The 18,056-nt window shown below is 39.2% G+C and overlaps 1 protein-coding gene and 1 non-coding gene across 2 annotated transcripts in view; one reads left to right on the forward strand and one right to left on the reverse strand.

Moving 5' to 3' along the window:
• LOC144660141 (protocadherin-like protein) overlaps window positions 1-4,665 on the forward strand; it is a 58,270-nt gene extending 53,605 nt beyond the window's left edge. The window contains exons 18-21 of the mRNA XM_078520700.1: window positions 613-1,357; window positions 2,555-2,794; window positions 3,430-3,829; window positions 4,296-4,665. Coding sequence (XP_078376826.1) covers window positions 613-1,357; window positions 2,555-2,794; window positions 3,430-3,829; window positions 4,296-4,590 — 1,680 coding nt within the window. The 3' untranslated portion in view covers window positions 4,591-4,665. The remainder of the gene's footprint in view (window positions 1-612; window positions 1,358-2,554; window positions 2,795-3,429; window positions 3,830-4,295) is intronic.
• Trnal-uag (transfer RNA leucine (anticodon UAG)) lies at window positions 1,556-1,628 on the reverse strand. The gene has a single exon. It is a non-coding gene; the product is annotated as a tRNA-Leu (tRNA).
• Window positions 4,666-18,056: the final 13,391 nt, after the last annotated feature.

Consider the following 18,056-nt stretch of genomic DNA (forward strand, 5'->3'; position numbering starts at 1 on the left):
GATCGAACCCATGACTTCCCAAATTCCGGGCGGGCACTCCAACCACTGAGCTAAGGAAAGAATCGTGGTGAGCAAGGCCATTCACTAGGTTCATGTGTGATGCGCGTCCTGCATACTGCTCATGAGTCTTTCCGTAGCTCAGTGCATATATAGAGCGCCTGCCAGGTGTTTGGGAGGTCATGGGTTAGATTTCCGTCAGGGATCCAGCTTTATTCTTTGATTCACGCGCATGACATGATGAACATTACATCTTTCTCATTTTACCACTGAACTTAAAATTTACCATCTTTATCTATTTATCATTATACTGGGAGATAAATTAAGGAGGCGAAATGTTAATGTAGATTTTTTCCTGTGGTTAGGAGAAATTTCAAGAGATTGTTTAAGCTCAAGAGTAAGGAAGAGGGAAGGGCAGGGCAGCGACGCAGGGGGATAGAGATATGAGGGAGATTAACGTGGATTTGCAAGAAGTGGAACTGGGAAAAATCATCATTTATACTCACACTATTTGTACAGTCGTTAAACGGGTTAGCAGTCTCAGGGCGTCTGTCGACCGGGGAAAAAAAGAAACAGACAGAAACAGAAAACTGCATGCTTTTGATTTCTTTCTAGATATTTAATAAAGCAGTCCGTTGCGTATTCCGATTGGCTGGCAGGACAAAAATACTCACGCTCCCGAACGTGAACATCACCGATGACAAATACCATACGATCGTGGTGGAACGCCTGGGGAATTATGCCACCTTGCAGGTTGATTACGCCGGAAAAGTGGAGGGAAGTACGGGTGGAACAAGTCACCTGATGAATCATGGCGGCGGAGCTTTGTTCTCTGGAGGAATAAGAAGACTAACAGCGCTGAAGGTGATGCAAGCGATCGTGAAAAGCCACGGCAAAGCTATCGTGCAGACGGCAAGCGGCAGCCTCATCTCGACCTACTCCTCGTTCTCAGGTTCTCTGTCTGGAGTGAGTTTAATAACAATCAACAGCAAAGGCGATGTTTCGGTAAAGAAGATTAAAAATGCAACGCTTATTCGCATGTATCAGAAGCATACCATTCGGTCCGTATACAATTCAAGTTCTCAGAAAGTTGTTATTGGTAGCGCGGGAGTTAGTGTTTCCCAAATACGTCTTAGTAACAGCAGTCTTCAAAGCGTTCAGCAGATCTTACAGCGAAGAAGCCAACAAAATGCAAATGGAGCGGCCGGTGGTGCGAACGCGGCTGCCACTGGCGGGACCGCGGTGGTTGTTGGCGGGAAACTTAGTTCTGTGGGCAACTACGGTTCAAATCTTGAGTTAAGGCAGACAAGTGGAGCAGAGAAAAATAAAACCCACGAGGATGTTGATGAATCGTATGGAGGTAAGAATCGAATTTTATTTTGTTTATTTAATTGTTGTTGTTGGGTTTTTTACTGTAGGGGTACACCGACGGGTCATAACAATTAAAAAAAACTCTAATAAAGGTATAAAACCACAGCGACAATTCAAAGAGGAGTAACAGGATCTTTTGTAGAATTAAATAAGATTTAAATAGCATCGAACTCGGAAAAAAATTCCGAGTTCCAGATGGGATTTGAACCCACGACCCTCCGTGTTCTAGGACGGATGCTCTACCACTGAGCTACTGAGACTCTGTGGTGAGCAAGGGTGAAATGTGGGCTTTTGACTTTTGACCTTGCTCACCACAGAGTCTCAGTAGCTCAGTGGTAGAGCATCCGTCCAGAAACGGAGGGTCTGGCATCCATCTGGAACTCGGATTTTTTCCGAGTTCATGCTATTTAAATCTTATTTAATATCTTTTTACTCACTTTGGAGGTTGGTTGGTTGCATCTTTGATATGCCTTAATGTGACTGTGTGATACAGTTATGAGTCATATGTGCCAGTCATCATTTGGCTGTGTGACCGCGTGATGCGGTTCCAGTCAAAAGCCCACATTTCACCCTTGCTCACCACAGAGCTCAGTAGCTCAGTGGTAGAGCATCCGTCCTAGAACACGGAGGGTCGTGGGTCCCATCTGGAACTCGGAATTTTTTTCCGAGTTCGATGCTATTTAAATCTTATTTAATATCTTTGTTACTCACTTTTGTAGAATTGATCAGTAAAAATTCTAAGATGATATTCAAGCGGCAAACTGATCCTCACAATAAGGAGAAGAGTTTGATACAGAAATTAGTTTAAAAAACAAAACGTTGATGGCATTTCACCAAAAATATCATCTTTTTGTTATTTCTGTCTCATTTATATTGCAATCTCTCTTTTCTTTTCCGTGAATATAAGGCCTGAAAAGCCGAACATTTGCGATCCTTTTCTTCCCCTAATTAGAGCGAGAAAAAGCCCACCATTACTCCTTCGTGCAAGATAAGACCCATCTTCACTTTGTCTCTTATTCCCCACACCCCTTGGCCTCTCTCCGGATCCGCCATTAAAAAAACATCTCACTTTTCAGAAGTACCATTAAAGTGAAAGGAACACCGTGACAGGCTTTTACCTTTAGGTGTTTATCCTCTGTAAGTCGTCTCTTAATCACTTGCCATATTACTCTGTGTTAATTACCAGGTTGTATCCCACAAAATCGACTCAACGGTATGGACCTCGATCATAAGGCAAGTCCAGTAACGGTGGAGCGACAAAATGTAGTGTTTGGATGTCCGTGTGAAAAGGGAGACTGTGCTAACAATGGAAGTTGCGTGGTCAATGCCACTTCGCCTCTTGTTAACGTGTGCAAATGTGTTGGAACTTGGAGTGGACTTCGATGCGAAAAGGATGAAGTACCTCCAGGCTCGGGCGCGGCTCCACGTGAGTATTCTGCATATCGCGTAGAAATGAATCGTACGAACGAGCAAACGAACGAACGAACGAACGAAAGAACGAACAAATAAACGAACGAACGAGCGAACGAACGAACGAACGAACGAACGAACGAACGAACGAACGAACGAACGAACGAACGAACAAACGAACGTTTGTAAGATGATAATACTTCTATTTCAGACCAAAACGGCCTTACTGCTGAAAAAAAGAAAAATTTTTTTTTTTTTTGGTTTTAAAAACATACTCTTTGGAGCAGCGCATACCTTTACAGCCTATATAAGGAAGTGTTTCCCCTGGTTGTCGTGGGTGTGGTATTTGCACTTGTTTGACTTCACCAGGGGTAAGGGATTATCTTGCCAAAACGGCAGACCAGGCAGTGCCAAATAACCTCGGGGTATGGGTAGGCTTAGCATTTATCGAGACATTTACGATTCTTTGAGTGATATTCCTTTGAAAACAACGGCTAGTTGAAGGACATTAAAGAAGAATCATATTTAGCACCGCTAGAATATGAATTGTGTTTCTTTTTGAAAAACAAATTTTTTTTTAATTTTATTAAAAGAATTTTTAGTATATAATATAAAAATAAAAAAAAAAAAAATTATTTTTCATTGCTGCAGCCAGACCAGACAAGAAACAAAAATGGAACTGGCCTGCCATTCTTGCGTTCCTTCTGATCCTCCTCATCTGCCTGATCCTACTGGGACTGTACCTGCTGTGTAAGAGATGCAAGAAGGACGCCGTGGATGCGGTGACAGGGCCAGCCAAACCTGTGGCGGCACCGACACCGGCTGGGGGGCATGGTACAGTTAGGTCGTATTCTGACCAGGGAGCTGGGGAAATGGACAACACCGACTATGATCTCCGTCATCTGATGAAGTACATGTACACTGAGAAGACAGTGGGTAAAGTGGATCTAGACCATGGTCATGAGCACGCCAGTATTCGTGTGTATGAGGAACCTGGCGTCCGAGGAACGGATACTCATCAGTTTGACCTCAAGCACTTGATGACTTACAAGTAAGTCCGCATCATTTGAAACCAATTAACGTACGCATTGTTACCGTGCTTCATCACGTCTGGAACGCGGTGAGAATCGTAAACTGTTCACAGTCCCCTATTTTTCCGTCAAGTCGTAGAGATCGATCGTTTAAAAATTCTCCCTTTGGGGGATTATGGTGTGGGGGGGGGGGAAAAAAGGGTTGAGTTCGAAGGGCCACCATCGTGGTTCCTGAAAGGCGAGCGAAAACTAGCACTTGTGTTCAGGACCAAGATGGCAGCCCGTGCGAACTCAACAATCGATCTCTACGACTTCATGGAAAAATAGGGGACTGTGAACAGTCTTAGAATGGGTGAAAATGCTTGATTTACTTGAAAGTTAAAATGTCAGTTTCACTCATTATTTATTGGACGGTATTGTAAAAAAGCCTTATTTTGAAACTGAGGCAAATGCCAAGTTGCAAACGGCTCAAATGTTTTCTTGCAGGCATCACGTAATTACAGGCAACGTGGAACACAGTCACGTGGGAACTAGCAACCCAGGCTTCCACGGTTCAACGACTGCGGTGACGACACACTTACACACAACGATCGTAAATCACGTGAGACACGCCGACAGCAATCTGACGCTGTCTCATGACGACACACGCTCGTACGAAGATGAAGGACCGGACTCTGACGTCGACGACCTGAGCGAGCTGGATAGCGGAGACGAAGGGGACTGGGACCGACCAGATGATCATGACTGGGAACGTCGGTTTATTGGACTAAGTCACCACTGATTGGTTAATCGCAACGATCATGTTGATTTCTATATGCAAACAATTCATTTTAGTTTTTACATCAAAATGGAAAAACAGTGAAATGACATTATATTTACCGATCAATACAGATCTTGCTTCTTTGACTAGTTTTTTTGAACCCTGAAGAAGGCAGTAATGCCGAAACGTCGGCACGTTATCTGACTTAAATATAACCCATAAATATAGCACCACAAAAAAAAACAGTTTTTTTTTTATCATTCAAGGCGCTACGAAGTAGTTACTGTATTTTGTCGCTTTTTGGGTTTGCCTATTTCAGTGCTTTGACACTGTAATAGATAACACTACACATAAAATTTCATTTTCGGTTGCTATGCATTTCTTATCTAGGGAATTTAATTTCGTGATTCATGTGCAAAGTCGAGTGGCATAAATGTGTGATTAGAATTTTATAAACGTTAATATTAGATGAGATCGTTGTTTTTGTAGATAGTGTTGTAGCATTTTCAAGTAACATTGTCCAGTTGCTTAACAATATACATTCTTCATGCTCTCCATCACCGAACGGATAGTGATAGCTACAGTGCGTTGCAAAATGTTTAAGTTAACTCCACGCCTCCCTTTCCCTCGCCCCCATTCCCCTGCTTCCTCGCCCTACTCCAGCCACAACTCGCTCATCCAATGTTGCGCGCACTGTTAAATGCCAAAAACTTCGGGAGGGGGGGACAGCTAATATAGTTACTCGCACATAACTTCGCGAGAGTTCTAAGTCTTTTTGCAGCAAAGTAAATTTGGTAAAAACGTAAGCGTTATCTTCAAAGTAACATGCATTGATGCACAGCCAATTAAGTAAAGGGACCTTTACCAAATAAACTTCATGTCGTTTGGATTAGGTCGACATTTTTCTTGAACGAACCTCAGTATGATTTCCTTTACTGTCATCACTCTGCTTCGCAAAGTATGCATGTTGTAAGGAGAATTTAGATGCTAACACTCTGGGAATTAAAAGTTATAGTTAACTAAAAACTTGTGTATCACTCCTCTAAAGGCAATGGTTGCAAGAAGTTATCTGGAAGTATGTGGCCTTATAAATTTTATTTTTTCTTTTAGCATTCTCTGTAACTTCATTTGAAGTTTTTATTCACATTCAGTCAGTTGTTCTTGAGGGATATAGTTTTGCTTTTAGTGTTTTTTTATTTTTTTTTTTTTTTTTTTTTTTTTTTTTTTTTTTTTTTTTTTTTTTTTTTTTTTTTTTTTTTTGATCTATTTGCTACTACAATTGAGCTAACCTTGCTCCATGTCGTTCGTTTAGTTCATAGTAGGCTTTTTAGTCCTCTCTAAGTGAGCACAATCATGGTTTATTTTACTTTATGTGCAAGGGGTTCAACCATGGCGGAAGGTTGTTTTTATCAGCGAGGCGACGAGCGATGTTAAAAAGATCTACGCGAAGGTTGGGAAACTTCGTTTTGCTTCAGACGTGCGCATCGCGTTCGTACTTTATTTTACGTCGCGCGCGGATCTCTCGTGCGCGTCTAACACTTACACAAATCCCACACGCTCCTAGCCTGATCATAAACGACCTATTCGAAACGCGCAAGTCTGAGATTGAGCAAGCCTGACATAATGCACACATTAACGTTATCGACGTCAAAGTGCGCCAAGAAGACTGTTTTGCCTTTAATGGACATATTTGGGTAAATAATACATGGTTGAAAAGGTACACAGTTTTAGGACAACTGAGATGTCTGAGTGATGTGGCGTGTAACATTGACTACTGACTTTGATTCATAGTTCAATATTACACGCGACATTTCTCGGATAATAACACAGGTATACTCTATCAGTTTGTTATAATTACTGGAGGAATCCGAAAAGGAAAATTTCCAAAGTTTCCAGAGTATCTACGCAAATAGTGCTAAATGTACGTGAAACTGTTTAATCTAGAGTCATTGCCTTAGTAAGCCATTTCACTCATGCACCTCAGTACGATGCTCGTGTTACGTTAGACCCACACCGCCGCCTTTTTCTGTAGTATTTAATAAGTGATCAGGAGCTATGCCTTCTCCCTCTGGTCGGAGTGTAGTCCATCGCAGTTTACCTCACAGTCAGGTTGCTTCATCAGTTCGCCGGTACCATTCTTATTCTTCTAAGTAGAAAAAATACATGTGAAAGTAAACTACGTTTACCCGAGAACACGACAGAGTGACGCTGCCCAGAAAACTCGAACCGGGATCCAACGCGCTAAAAACAAGGAGCCTCGCAAGTTTCACGACTTCTTGCTCCAGGTAAATTAGTTATAGCATAAAAATTCGTATGCACTAAACACGCGCATCTCGTTTTCTGGTGTATGATTCGTTCTCGCAGCTTATTTTAGCCAGTCCTCGTGCGTGTAACCCAACGTAATTAAGCCTCCTGGCAGGCTAACTTACCGTATAGACGAAAAAATCCCCTTTAATACATAACCTCTAAATGTAAACTTGTGGTTTTAGTAGCTCTTGAAGAATCGTATATCAATTCTTTTGATTTCGATTGTAAAGCTTGTTGTAGTATTTGATATCTTTACCAAGGAATGCTCAGAGACTTAAATGCTCATTTCTTAAGGAAAGAGGATCCAAAAATAACTTGTAGAAGGTGGACAGTTTAATTTTAATCTTCTTTTGTCGGCTGGAGTCATTAGACGACAAAACTGCCCTCAGTTTGCAATTGACCTTTTCCATCTATTTGACGCATTTGTTTGACAATCCCATTGACTGTTCCCAGTTGAAAAAATACCTTATATGTGATTGTTTTATTCAAATCTGTTGACAATGCACAGAAACACCGCTCCCAGTTGTGTGACGTACTAATTAAGTGAATGACGTCATTAGCGACAAGTTTAGAATCTCGCTTTATTCTACATATGGAATTACGCGCGAAGTTGGTGATCCATAAGGAGTCTCACACAGAGTTGTGAAAATAACTAAACTCTTTGACAAAACAAAGCTACTGTACCTTGCATTAAAGAAAGCTAGTTGTGTGGAAGGGAACTCGGATTAATCGGTCTATAAATTTAAGGTAAGAATACACGGCGGATTGGTCGGATTTATCTTCTACAAGCACTAATTACTTTTTAATTGGCAGTGCAGTAATTTACAGTATTTGAGCCGGTTTAAGTACACTTTAATGTGTATAATTGCCTCTCGATAATCTTGTTTTCTAAACTGCAACCAACTTACAATATTAATTGCCGCATTTGATGACAGTAGAATATTTAAGTAATTAACTTAGTTAAACTCCATGTTTACTTTTGTGTGCTCTTATAACAGCGAGCTGAATAAACCTCTCGGTTGTTATCTACGCATGATAGCAATTTTTATTCATGCAAATTATTGTTCTATGGCAGAGATTATTGTACCAGATTTGTCGCTTAGAGAACAAATGTTATGGTCGCTGAAGCCAATGAAAATTGCGGCGGAGCTAGCCTCATTTAGCCACATTTGAGCACCTTTAAAAGTGTTTCGATGTGGTTTTGGGGGACCATAACTAACTTTCTTAGTCGGGTTTTCATAAAGCAGTTTTCTTCTGATGTGAAATATAAACTGTATGGCGTATCTTTGGTAAATCCATATTTCCATGACAACGACAAACAAAACCTCGATATCACTAAAACTTCAATTTGTGTGATCCAGATTTCGTTTATAAAGCTCATATTAACACCTTAAACTATGATAGATGGCAAATACATGGCAAAACACATTTCAAGCCCTATTACATTTTGTGTAGTTATAGTTAATGGGCCAGCAGATAAATAAGTTGTTCGCGTTTTACTAAACTAAAAGTTCTAAGAATAGAAGAAGATCAGAATTTTACATAACAAGGGGATTTCATAACATAACATGGGGTTTGCTCTGAGTGAAGAAATAGCGTAAAATAATTATAGAAACAAAAGACAGGAAGCAATACTTTTCCAAAACACAATAACTCATGACTAAATGTGTTTTCATTATTTGTGTCTGGTACCTGAAGAAGGAGCTCAATAAGCGAGAAATCAAAAAATCTTTTGGCCCTTATATTTTTCAAAAAAAGACGGAGGTGTACGGACGCAGGGCAAAAATAAACAGCGAAACACCGACTACTACGTGTAACCATAACTATTACAGAAAGCTAATGGGAAAGATACTAACTGGAGGTGCTCTTCACGCTAATTGAAATATCATAATAATTCTTCAAAATGGTGGCTATTTTAGGTATTTCCTGAATAGCACTCCGTCGAACTCCAGTTAGCATGTTTACTGTTAGCTCTCAATAATGGTAATGGTGACATGATATATAAGGGTGGTCGGTATTTCGCTGTTTAAAGATGCCCCCGGAAAGCCGTACTCTTTCCCTAGATATACCACTGAAACATGTTTGAAAGAAAGATAAAATTTCGTTTTTCTGTTATTCTCAAATTAATAAAGACATACGAGGAATAGGCAAGTTCTTTTTTTAAAAAATTATCGAGTGTTCCTGTACTTTTGTTTAGTGTTCTCAAAGACCCTGCGTGTTTTACGACAGTTTAATACGTTTAAACCTGCGTTAAGTGGACCCCCTGGAGAATGAATATAGATAACGGTATTCACCCACCAAATTCGGAAGCATTTAGTTACATCCACACTGTGTTAAATGAAATTGTAGTCGGTTTAATTTGTTCACGTACTTTCGGTTTCCTTAAACCGTTGAATACGGTTAAAATTAATAGTAATTGGAATGAGAAATGCAATTCACGGGAGCTTAAAACTATACTGTTCCACTTCATGGTGCTATGTTACTTTATTTGAAACTTTCAATGCAGGAAACCACACGACGCAGAATAAAACCCAGTACTTCTTGTTGCTGGATCTCGTTTTGTAGAGATGCTCGTATACCAGAGACCAACTATTTTATTTTTACGTATTAAAACATGGTTCTAACTTTGCTGTTTAAAATAAGGCAAAATTATAATCAGCTTTTGAATGAAGTATTTGGAAAATGAAAAGTAAATAGTCTGGAATTTGAGCTGCAACAAGTTCTTAGTTGTTGAGTGAAATCAAATTTGCAAGCTGAAGACTCTTTACTTGGTTGGAAACATAACGTTAAAAACAAAACCTGATTTGTGCAAACCCTCCAATTATATTGCAAGACAAGCGGCATAAGGGTAATATAGTTGGATGCGAGGAATTATGGGATACCTGAATAATTCTCCTTTGAAATGTGACAATAAAGTTCATTTCCTGAATGTATAAATTGTCACTGATGTATATATGCTCTGGGTTTCGCCTTCTGGAGCTTTGGATCGACAGAGTTTGACATCTAACTTGAAAGGTCGGGTATCAGCTCTCGCATGGTCTCACATGAAAGGTTTGCTGGAACAATAGATCAAACAATATTATTATTTATAATTAAGTTTTCATATAACGCGCGCTCTGATTGGCTGAAACAGTGTACTTTATCAGAGTCCAGATGTACGGAGGAAATGTCACGCCATCGACCCAATATGGCCGACCACTATTCCCGAACGACTTTCTCGGGTTTTGTCTTGACCCTGACATCTTCTTTGACCTGGAAAAACGAGAATGAAAACGAGATTTTAGCGTCAGTTAATTTAAAACGTCCTGTTCCTAACAGCACAAATTGCACGGCGATAGAAAGTGAAATTTCGGTACAAGTTACGGAAAAAACACCGAGCCGGAAAGTAAGCTTAACAACAAAACAACCAACCAAAGATTTGTAAACAACTCAAGGCCGAAATTGAAGACATTATAACGAAAGCAGAAACGAAAAACACGAAAGATAGTACAAAATGGGCTATCTGAGTTTTTGAATATGAGTTTCACATTATTGAAGTACGGAATTTTAGATAAAACACGCACAGCTACATTTTCGTGTAAAAAAACAAACAAAACAAACAAACAGCAATTCTAAAAACAGAAAACTAAATTAGCTAGCGAATACACACACAACTCAGACTTATCACATACTGAATAATTTTTTCTGGCGTTTTCAAAACAGCTTGGTGCCGTGAAAGAAAAATTGCCAAAAGCCTTCACAAAATGACCAACAAAGAAGCTAGACAACAACCTCGGTAAATTCTACGCCGAAGCTCGAACAAAAGACGGTGAACTTTACTCGAGGTCATCGCTTCTTGGATTTCGCAACGCTATCGAGAGACACCTAAACAATTCACCCCTAAACCTAGGACTTTTTATAATTTGCAAAAGGGGTTGAATTTCAAGCTTCAAACAAGCTGCTGCAAAGTTAGAATAAATTGAACAAGCGCGAAAACAAAGAAAACATCGAACACAAGTTTACCTGTCATTCCAGAAGCAGACGTCCAGAAATTAAAAACCTCCAATGCAATTCAGGAAGACAATCCTGTTCCTATATCCTTTCCAGTGCGATAGGTGGAAGGCCACAGCAATCACAGCAGCCGACTCTAATTTTTCCCTTGAATCCGATGGTTGTAAATGATTCGCGAAACACGCCGCACGGCCACATTTTGTGAAGTACCAGCCACAAGCTTTGAGCAGTTTGTTTTTCTAGTTGTCAAGTTAACAACGTGCAAGTTTTCATGGGCCAGAATTCAGCCGGTTTTCACTGAACAGTCTACTTTTCTATCCTGTGTTGTACTAAAAGTCCTAAGAACTTCAAGGACTCGTGTTAAAATTCGGATTCCAATTGACGTTTTCAGCTTGTGGATTTCTGAACTTTGATGGTTTTAAACTTGATGGTTTGACAGCTGTTGACAGATGATGTCTTATTCAACCAATCAAATTCTTTTAACCATTCTAACGAGTTTTGTGATTGGCTAATTGTTGCGTACTTTATCAGAGTACAGATGTACGCTGACGCCACTTCTATTCGCTTGAAAAAAGTTTGTTTTGAAAATAACTGCGCGAATTCGTGGGGAAATTAATGAATTTCTTAATTATAAAACAAATAAAGAAGCCTCGACTGTGCTCTGTTCTGTTGTAAACAGGGGGGGCCGAAGACTTCCCGACGCCTGGCACTTTTTTCGTATCACCATCATCGCCGGTAATTTGACGTCACATCCGGTCAAAAATGGGCAAAAATGTCTAACTCTTCGTCTCCATAAATCGTCGAAAACAATTTTCAAGTAGACGTGTTTGTTTCGTTTTTTTGGAGCGGACAGCCTCGTATCATTTTGGTCTATGCAGTCGAGGGAGGTTGTAGGGAAATTGTTTCGACTATCTGTGGACAAATGTCGGTAAAAGAAACAGCTTTACTACAAAATTGAGGACAAATAATGACGGTGTACTTTTGTGTCATGGCGGAAAATTTCGCTGCTCCGAAAAATTGACCTGCCAACTTTTGGATCTAGCAATCACAGATATCGCAAAAGTGAATATTTAAATAGCCTATTCTGTTTACAAGACCACGGATCAAACACTGGTGGTTGTAGTTTGCAGTGACTATAGCAGGAATATTATTATCACAAGCCTTGAAGTTAAAATTTCGAGCGAGTCATCTCTGCAAGACGTCGAAGAGAAGTTTGAAGCAGGCGTGTTGTTTTCGTCTTTCTGGACTGCCAGCTCTTGTGATTTTGTACTGTGGAACGGAGAGAGGTTGCAGATAGATTGCTTTGACCAATAAAGGAAAGATTTTGATTTCAGATGTAGTTTAAGGAAAGTTTAAAGGAAAATGACTGAGACCTGCGGGGAGCGAAGTGCCGTGTCATGGCGGATAATTTCACACTCACAAAACACGTGTCGTTTTAACTTTTGGACCTAGCACTAACTAATGCACGGAAAACGTTAAGTGAAATAGCCTATTCTGTTGACTTAGCTATGGATGAATTACTGGTGGTTTTAATTTGTACTGTCTATCGCGGCGATATCATTATCACAGGCCTTGAAGTTTGAGAGGTCGGTATCACTGGAGGTGTTTTTGTTCTATAAACTAGTGTGCACGTGTTCAGGAAAATAGACCCCTTACAAACTGCGTGCATTCCGAAGGTTGGTACTCTATTTTTCACATTTTGTATTAAACATTATTGGTTTCAATGAGACTAATGTATGTATAATCGGTCTCTGTGGTCATCAGTTGTTTATTCTTTACTGCGGCTAACAATATGGTCAAAATTATATGGTTTCTTTCATCTGGGGGCCGAATATATTTGTTTTGAGAATTTTTTTAAATCAGATCATTTTATCTGTTAGGTTATTAATTACAGTTTTATTAGTTGTGGCATAAGAATTAATTTTTGACCCCCTGGAGGCAATGAGGTGTGGTAGATACATGTAATAAGAACTAAACAAACAAACAAATTAAAAATAAATAATATAAACAGAAGCTAGTAGCTATAGTAAAGAGGATGGATAATATTATGCCATTCACAACTATATATATCACTCACTTTGTCTTTTTAACACTTATCCACCAGGCTAGGCCCCAGTTGTTTAAAAAGTGGATAGCATAATGAACAGCATGTTAAAGATACAACTTTTTTTTGCAAAGTTAAAAAAATTCTCCCAGCAGCAGTTTCAGAGCCACCTTTACGTAAGAAATTTAATGATAAAGAATTGTAGTACTGATGACCCATCAAAGTATAAGAGCTGGAAAGTGCTAGAAACCGTTGTGAGCTTCCTTAACATAAATCAATGTCTCATTAAGTTAAGACTTTACTTACTTACTTTCTTACAGGCCAATTATTTTGTAGTTGTAAATATTTGCATAACTACTTTTATATCATCCTGTATGTAATTTGACAGTGACTGTTATATAAAGATTGATACCAAATAATTGTCACATGGCTCTGTATTGTAGAGCTACTAATTCAAGTAGTTCTTGACCTGTTCTAAAATTTACACAAGCTGGTAGCTACATATATAATCTATTTTGAACCAGTTACAGTTTTCTGAAAGGGTTTCACTTTAACAAAGAAATTAATAAATTATTTGTGTCCTTGGCCAAACTTGTTTGTCCATCTGTAAATTAAAGCAAAGAGACTTGTCCATGAGTTGTGCTACTACCCTTAGCTTTCTGATTAAAAGTATCATATTTCATGAACCAAACTTTGGTCTCTGTGACTTGTCTTTTAAATTCGTTATATAAATTTGAATTTTGTATTTAGTCTTCTCATCATAACAGTTGCAAGAGGAATGGGGATGTTATTTTACTTTACCCTTGGTTCTAGAGGTTATTTTTATTTTTTCTTGTTCCTGTTATTGGTCTGTGGCACAGCCACTTAAGTGTGATCTGTGAGTGGCAAAGCCAGTAGCCTCATGTGAGTGGCAAAACCAGTCGAGAGGTGGCCTTCTTTTAGCCTCCATTATCTCTTTAAGCACAACTATAACAAAATTCTTGAATCTGATTGGTTCTTAGCACGCCCTATTTTTCACCAAATTGGAGCGTGCGCAACTTAAGTGTCTGATAACAAGGTGTCTAATAACAAGGTGTCCGATAACAAAGTTTGTGTGCTGTGCATGTGGGTGCTTTTCTTTTAGTTCCTTATCGTGACTGAATACTCCTTGATATTCCTAAAACCTTCAGTTTTTAAATGGCTTTTTTGTCAAAGTGGAGATAAATCCTCAACAGGATTTCCTCGAAGTTTGTTAATATAATAGAACTTTGTGTCGTCCAATTCTGTCTGTAATCATACTCAAGACTAAACAAATCAGACTCCCTCCTCCAGTCGTCCGATTTTGTTAATCACTGGCATGATTACAGACCAATCTGGACTCCACTCAGACATACTACCATTATTTATTGGGCTTTCTAGGGTCTGTAGCTGTCCTAGGTGGATATGCAAGGGGTTAGTAGGGTTGCACTGTTTAATTTAGGGGAAATCTACTTTCCCAGTGAGCCAGTAAATTTCAGTTTTCACTAATTTGCCCCAACTTAATTATTTTTTTGCTGTCACTCAGACTGAAGTGACTTCTGTTGATGCTAAATTCACATACCCACCAGGCCATTAAGCTTTTATTTTCACTTGCCCAAGAGCAAAACTTAATCAGACCTGGGTATTTCCTGCCCTATAGTAAACATATCATCATCTATCTTAATTCTTGGGTGTCATGTCTCAGCCATTCACACCTGACATTTGGGCAATTATCCAGACTCCCATTTTCTGTTACCAATTTACAGTGCAATTAAGTATTGTTTAGATTTTGAAATATACCTATGCTATCCCCCCACTAAAGGGATGGCCCAGGGGGTACTCCCTATAATGGCCTATACGGAGGCTCCGCCTGAAAGGAGGTACCTTTTTTAGGCTTCAGGTATGAAAGAGTAGGAAATTCTGTCATTAAGATATTTAAAAAGGCCTTTAAATTAAATATTCAAACAGATGCAACTTATGGCTGTATCGTATGTCGTGTCGTGTAGGTATATGAAAGGGGTACATTTTTTCAATAAAAGGTATACTAAAGGGGTGCCTTTTCTGTCAAAATCAGGTATAAAAAAGGGTAAGGGGTTGGACCTAGGGGCGGAGCCTCCCCATATAAGTTTTTTTGAGTGCCCCCCGGGAGGGATGGGAGGTCTCAAAGACCTCAAAATGTGAACCAATGCATTAAACTTAATTAGAAATTCCAGAGGATGGGGGTTGACAGGGTCATAAGGCAAATGTGGGGGAGGGGATATGCATATTTTTTTGGAACTACACATTGAAAAGAAATTATTGTGAAACCTTTTTTGTTATTTCAAGTTTCATATTTAAAACTTGTGAGAACATACTCATATCCCTTTAGTTCTTAAAATACATTCTTTACGCATGAAAATGGTACATGTATTTGTAGACAGGGCTTCACTTCTCCATCAAGGTAGATCCAATATTCTCCTTTTCCTGGACTGCCTTCCATATCTTCAAACTTTTTATCCTGCCTGCATTACCTCCCTAAACATGGTTTCATTACATGCTAACTCTCCTTTCAGCTTTCCATTACCATTGGAGTGAGCTGTACAAGAAAAAAAAAATAATTGATTAAACAAAATAAGGGGGCTTCTATTTGTTATAATAAAGAATTTCACTTATTGTTACATAGGAGTAATCAGCTAATGTTTAACTCTGTCTAAACATCATCATTCATACTATACATCTAAAAAATAAATAATAAATGTAACTTGGAGCAGCATTTGTATTTTTGGGTTGCGTATAGAAGGGTTGCGTTTTTTTGGTTTGTAAGCTCTAATGTTTTTTGTATAAACTCAAACACTGCATGCACACACAAATAAACTAATAACCAAAAAATTAATTATTTTGAAAGTTTATGCCAGAAAAATAAGGTCAGTCATTGAGAATTTTAAATGTGCAAATAATTTATAAGAACCTTTAATTGTTATTATTTTATAGGAAAATGTTAAGCCTCCACTAAAAATTACAGTAAGTAGACTAGGGGCTATTGGTTAGTACGCAGGACTCCAGATCGAACAGGCTGGGATCCCAGAGGGGTACTTGGGACTTCAAGTGATGGTGTCTGATCGAATGGGGAAAAAAATCAAGACCCAAAAAAATCCCCAGGGCTTCCAATACAAACCAAAAAATTCCTAGATCAAAAATTGACCCCTCAAAAATCAACAGCAAAACACGTTGTTTGTACTTTATTTGCAAAACTCACCACGAATCGCAAGATTGTTTTTAATACCCAAAAACATCCATACTTAAATCAAAAAAATATTTGCCAAATTTTCTTACCCAAAAAATCCTGGAATTGAAAATTTGAAACCCAAAAAAATCCTTGAAATCCTGAGTACCCCCCCCCCCCCCCTTGGTCCGGGATCAAGCCCTGGTCTGGGTCATTGTGTTGTGTTCTTGGACAAGACACTACTCTCATAGTGCCTCTCTCCACCCAGGTGTATAAATGGGTACTGTGGCGGCAACTAGCATCCCATTCAAGAGGGGGTAGTAATATTCCTAGCCGCTTAATGCTACAGAAACCGGAATAAGCTATACATGTACATAGCAACAGTCTAGTTAGTATTTAATTAAATAATTAATTTTACTGTAAATATAAGAATTGTAATTTTAATCTTAGCATAGTTAATTTAAATACACGACCCCTCAAGCTTTTAGCTTTTATTAGTATCGTGTCACTACCGAGCCAAGCTCAATGCCAAGTTCCTCCCAGCTGAACCCAAAACAGTTCTTGGTAAATAAACCATTTGAATGCAATGGGTCACACAACACATCTCCACAATCTGGCCAGGACCTGTACTCATGCCAACAGCTTATTACCTGTGGAGTGGCAGCCATGGACAGCCATTGTTAGAATTCATCAGCACAGCAAAGGCATGTTAAAGTCTCACATAAGATCATCAACCATGTCATTTACTCCAGTGACAAACACCAGCTCCATAGTTGGTAGCCTGTGTTACATAAAGCTATGCCCCCTGTCAGATCATCTGCAGTGCAGGCCAGGTACAAATCATGTTGGGGGAGGCAATTATATTTTGCCTTGCTAGCCTGCATTTTTTGCCCCCCCCCCCCCCCAACTACCGCGAGCAAGGAGGTTGAAGCAGGGAACCTGGCCCTCCCCCACCTTCATTCTGTTTTCTTTCTAACTGGAACTTTTTTAGTCAAGGCTAACAATATTTCTTATAACTTTTTTTGCCAGCCCCATAATCCCAAATTAATCATGACAATTAATTTATTCATGTATGTTTTTATGCATTTATATCAGAAGTTCCTGTTTATGTAACCTTATATAAATGTAAATGTAAATACAATTTTAAAGTCCATACGCAGGACGAGGTTACCCTCAGTGTCCGAGCCAGAGGCTCATGTATAAATATAAAATGTAGGACTGATACAGATCGAATTGGAATTTAGTAGTGTTGATTTTTGCGGAGGGAGGAAAACCGGAGAATCCCCTCCGGAGAAAAACCCTCGGAGCGAGGACGAGAACCAACATTTGACAGTGTTGAACTCAACCCACATATGACGCCGGGTCCTTTTTTGGGAATCGAACCCGGGCCACATTGGTGGGAGGCGAGTGCTCTCACCACTGCGCCATCCCCGTTCTCCTTATCCCACAAGCACGCTAATAAATCTATTAATTTATATTTTGGTTGTATATATATCTTTCACACCTAAGTGCCCCCAGACTGGTCAAAAATTAATTCTTATGCCACAATTAATAAAGCTGTAATTAACCTTGAGCAACAGATCTGAAGGATATGATTTTTTTTTAAAATCTTACAACAACATATGATTAAATTCGGCCCCCAGTGAAAGAAAGCATAAAATTATTAATTATATTTTCTTATAAATAAAACAATGGATGACCACATACAGGTACCGATAGTACAGTTGTATATGACATGTATTGTAGTACAGTCTCATTGGAACAAATAATGTTCATTACAAAATGTGAGAAATAGAGTACCAACCTTCAGGATGAACGCAGGTAGTAAGTTGTCTATTCTCCTGATCCTGATCATGAACACGTGCACACTAGTTTATAGAACAAAAACACCTCCAGTGATACCGACCTCTCAACTTCAAGGCCTGTGATACGACATTCCCGCTATAG

Source organism: Oculina patagonica, chromosome 7 (genome assembly GCF_052425735.1).
Source record: "Oculina patagonica isolate OP01 chromosome 7, crgOcupat, whole genome shotgun sequence".
Taxonomy (NCBI): Eukaryota; Metazoa; Cnidaria; class Anthozoa; order Scleractinia; family Oculinidae; genus Oculina; species Oculina patagonica.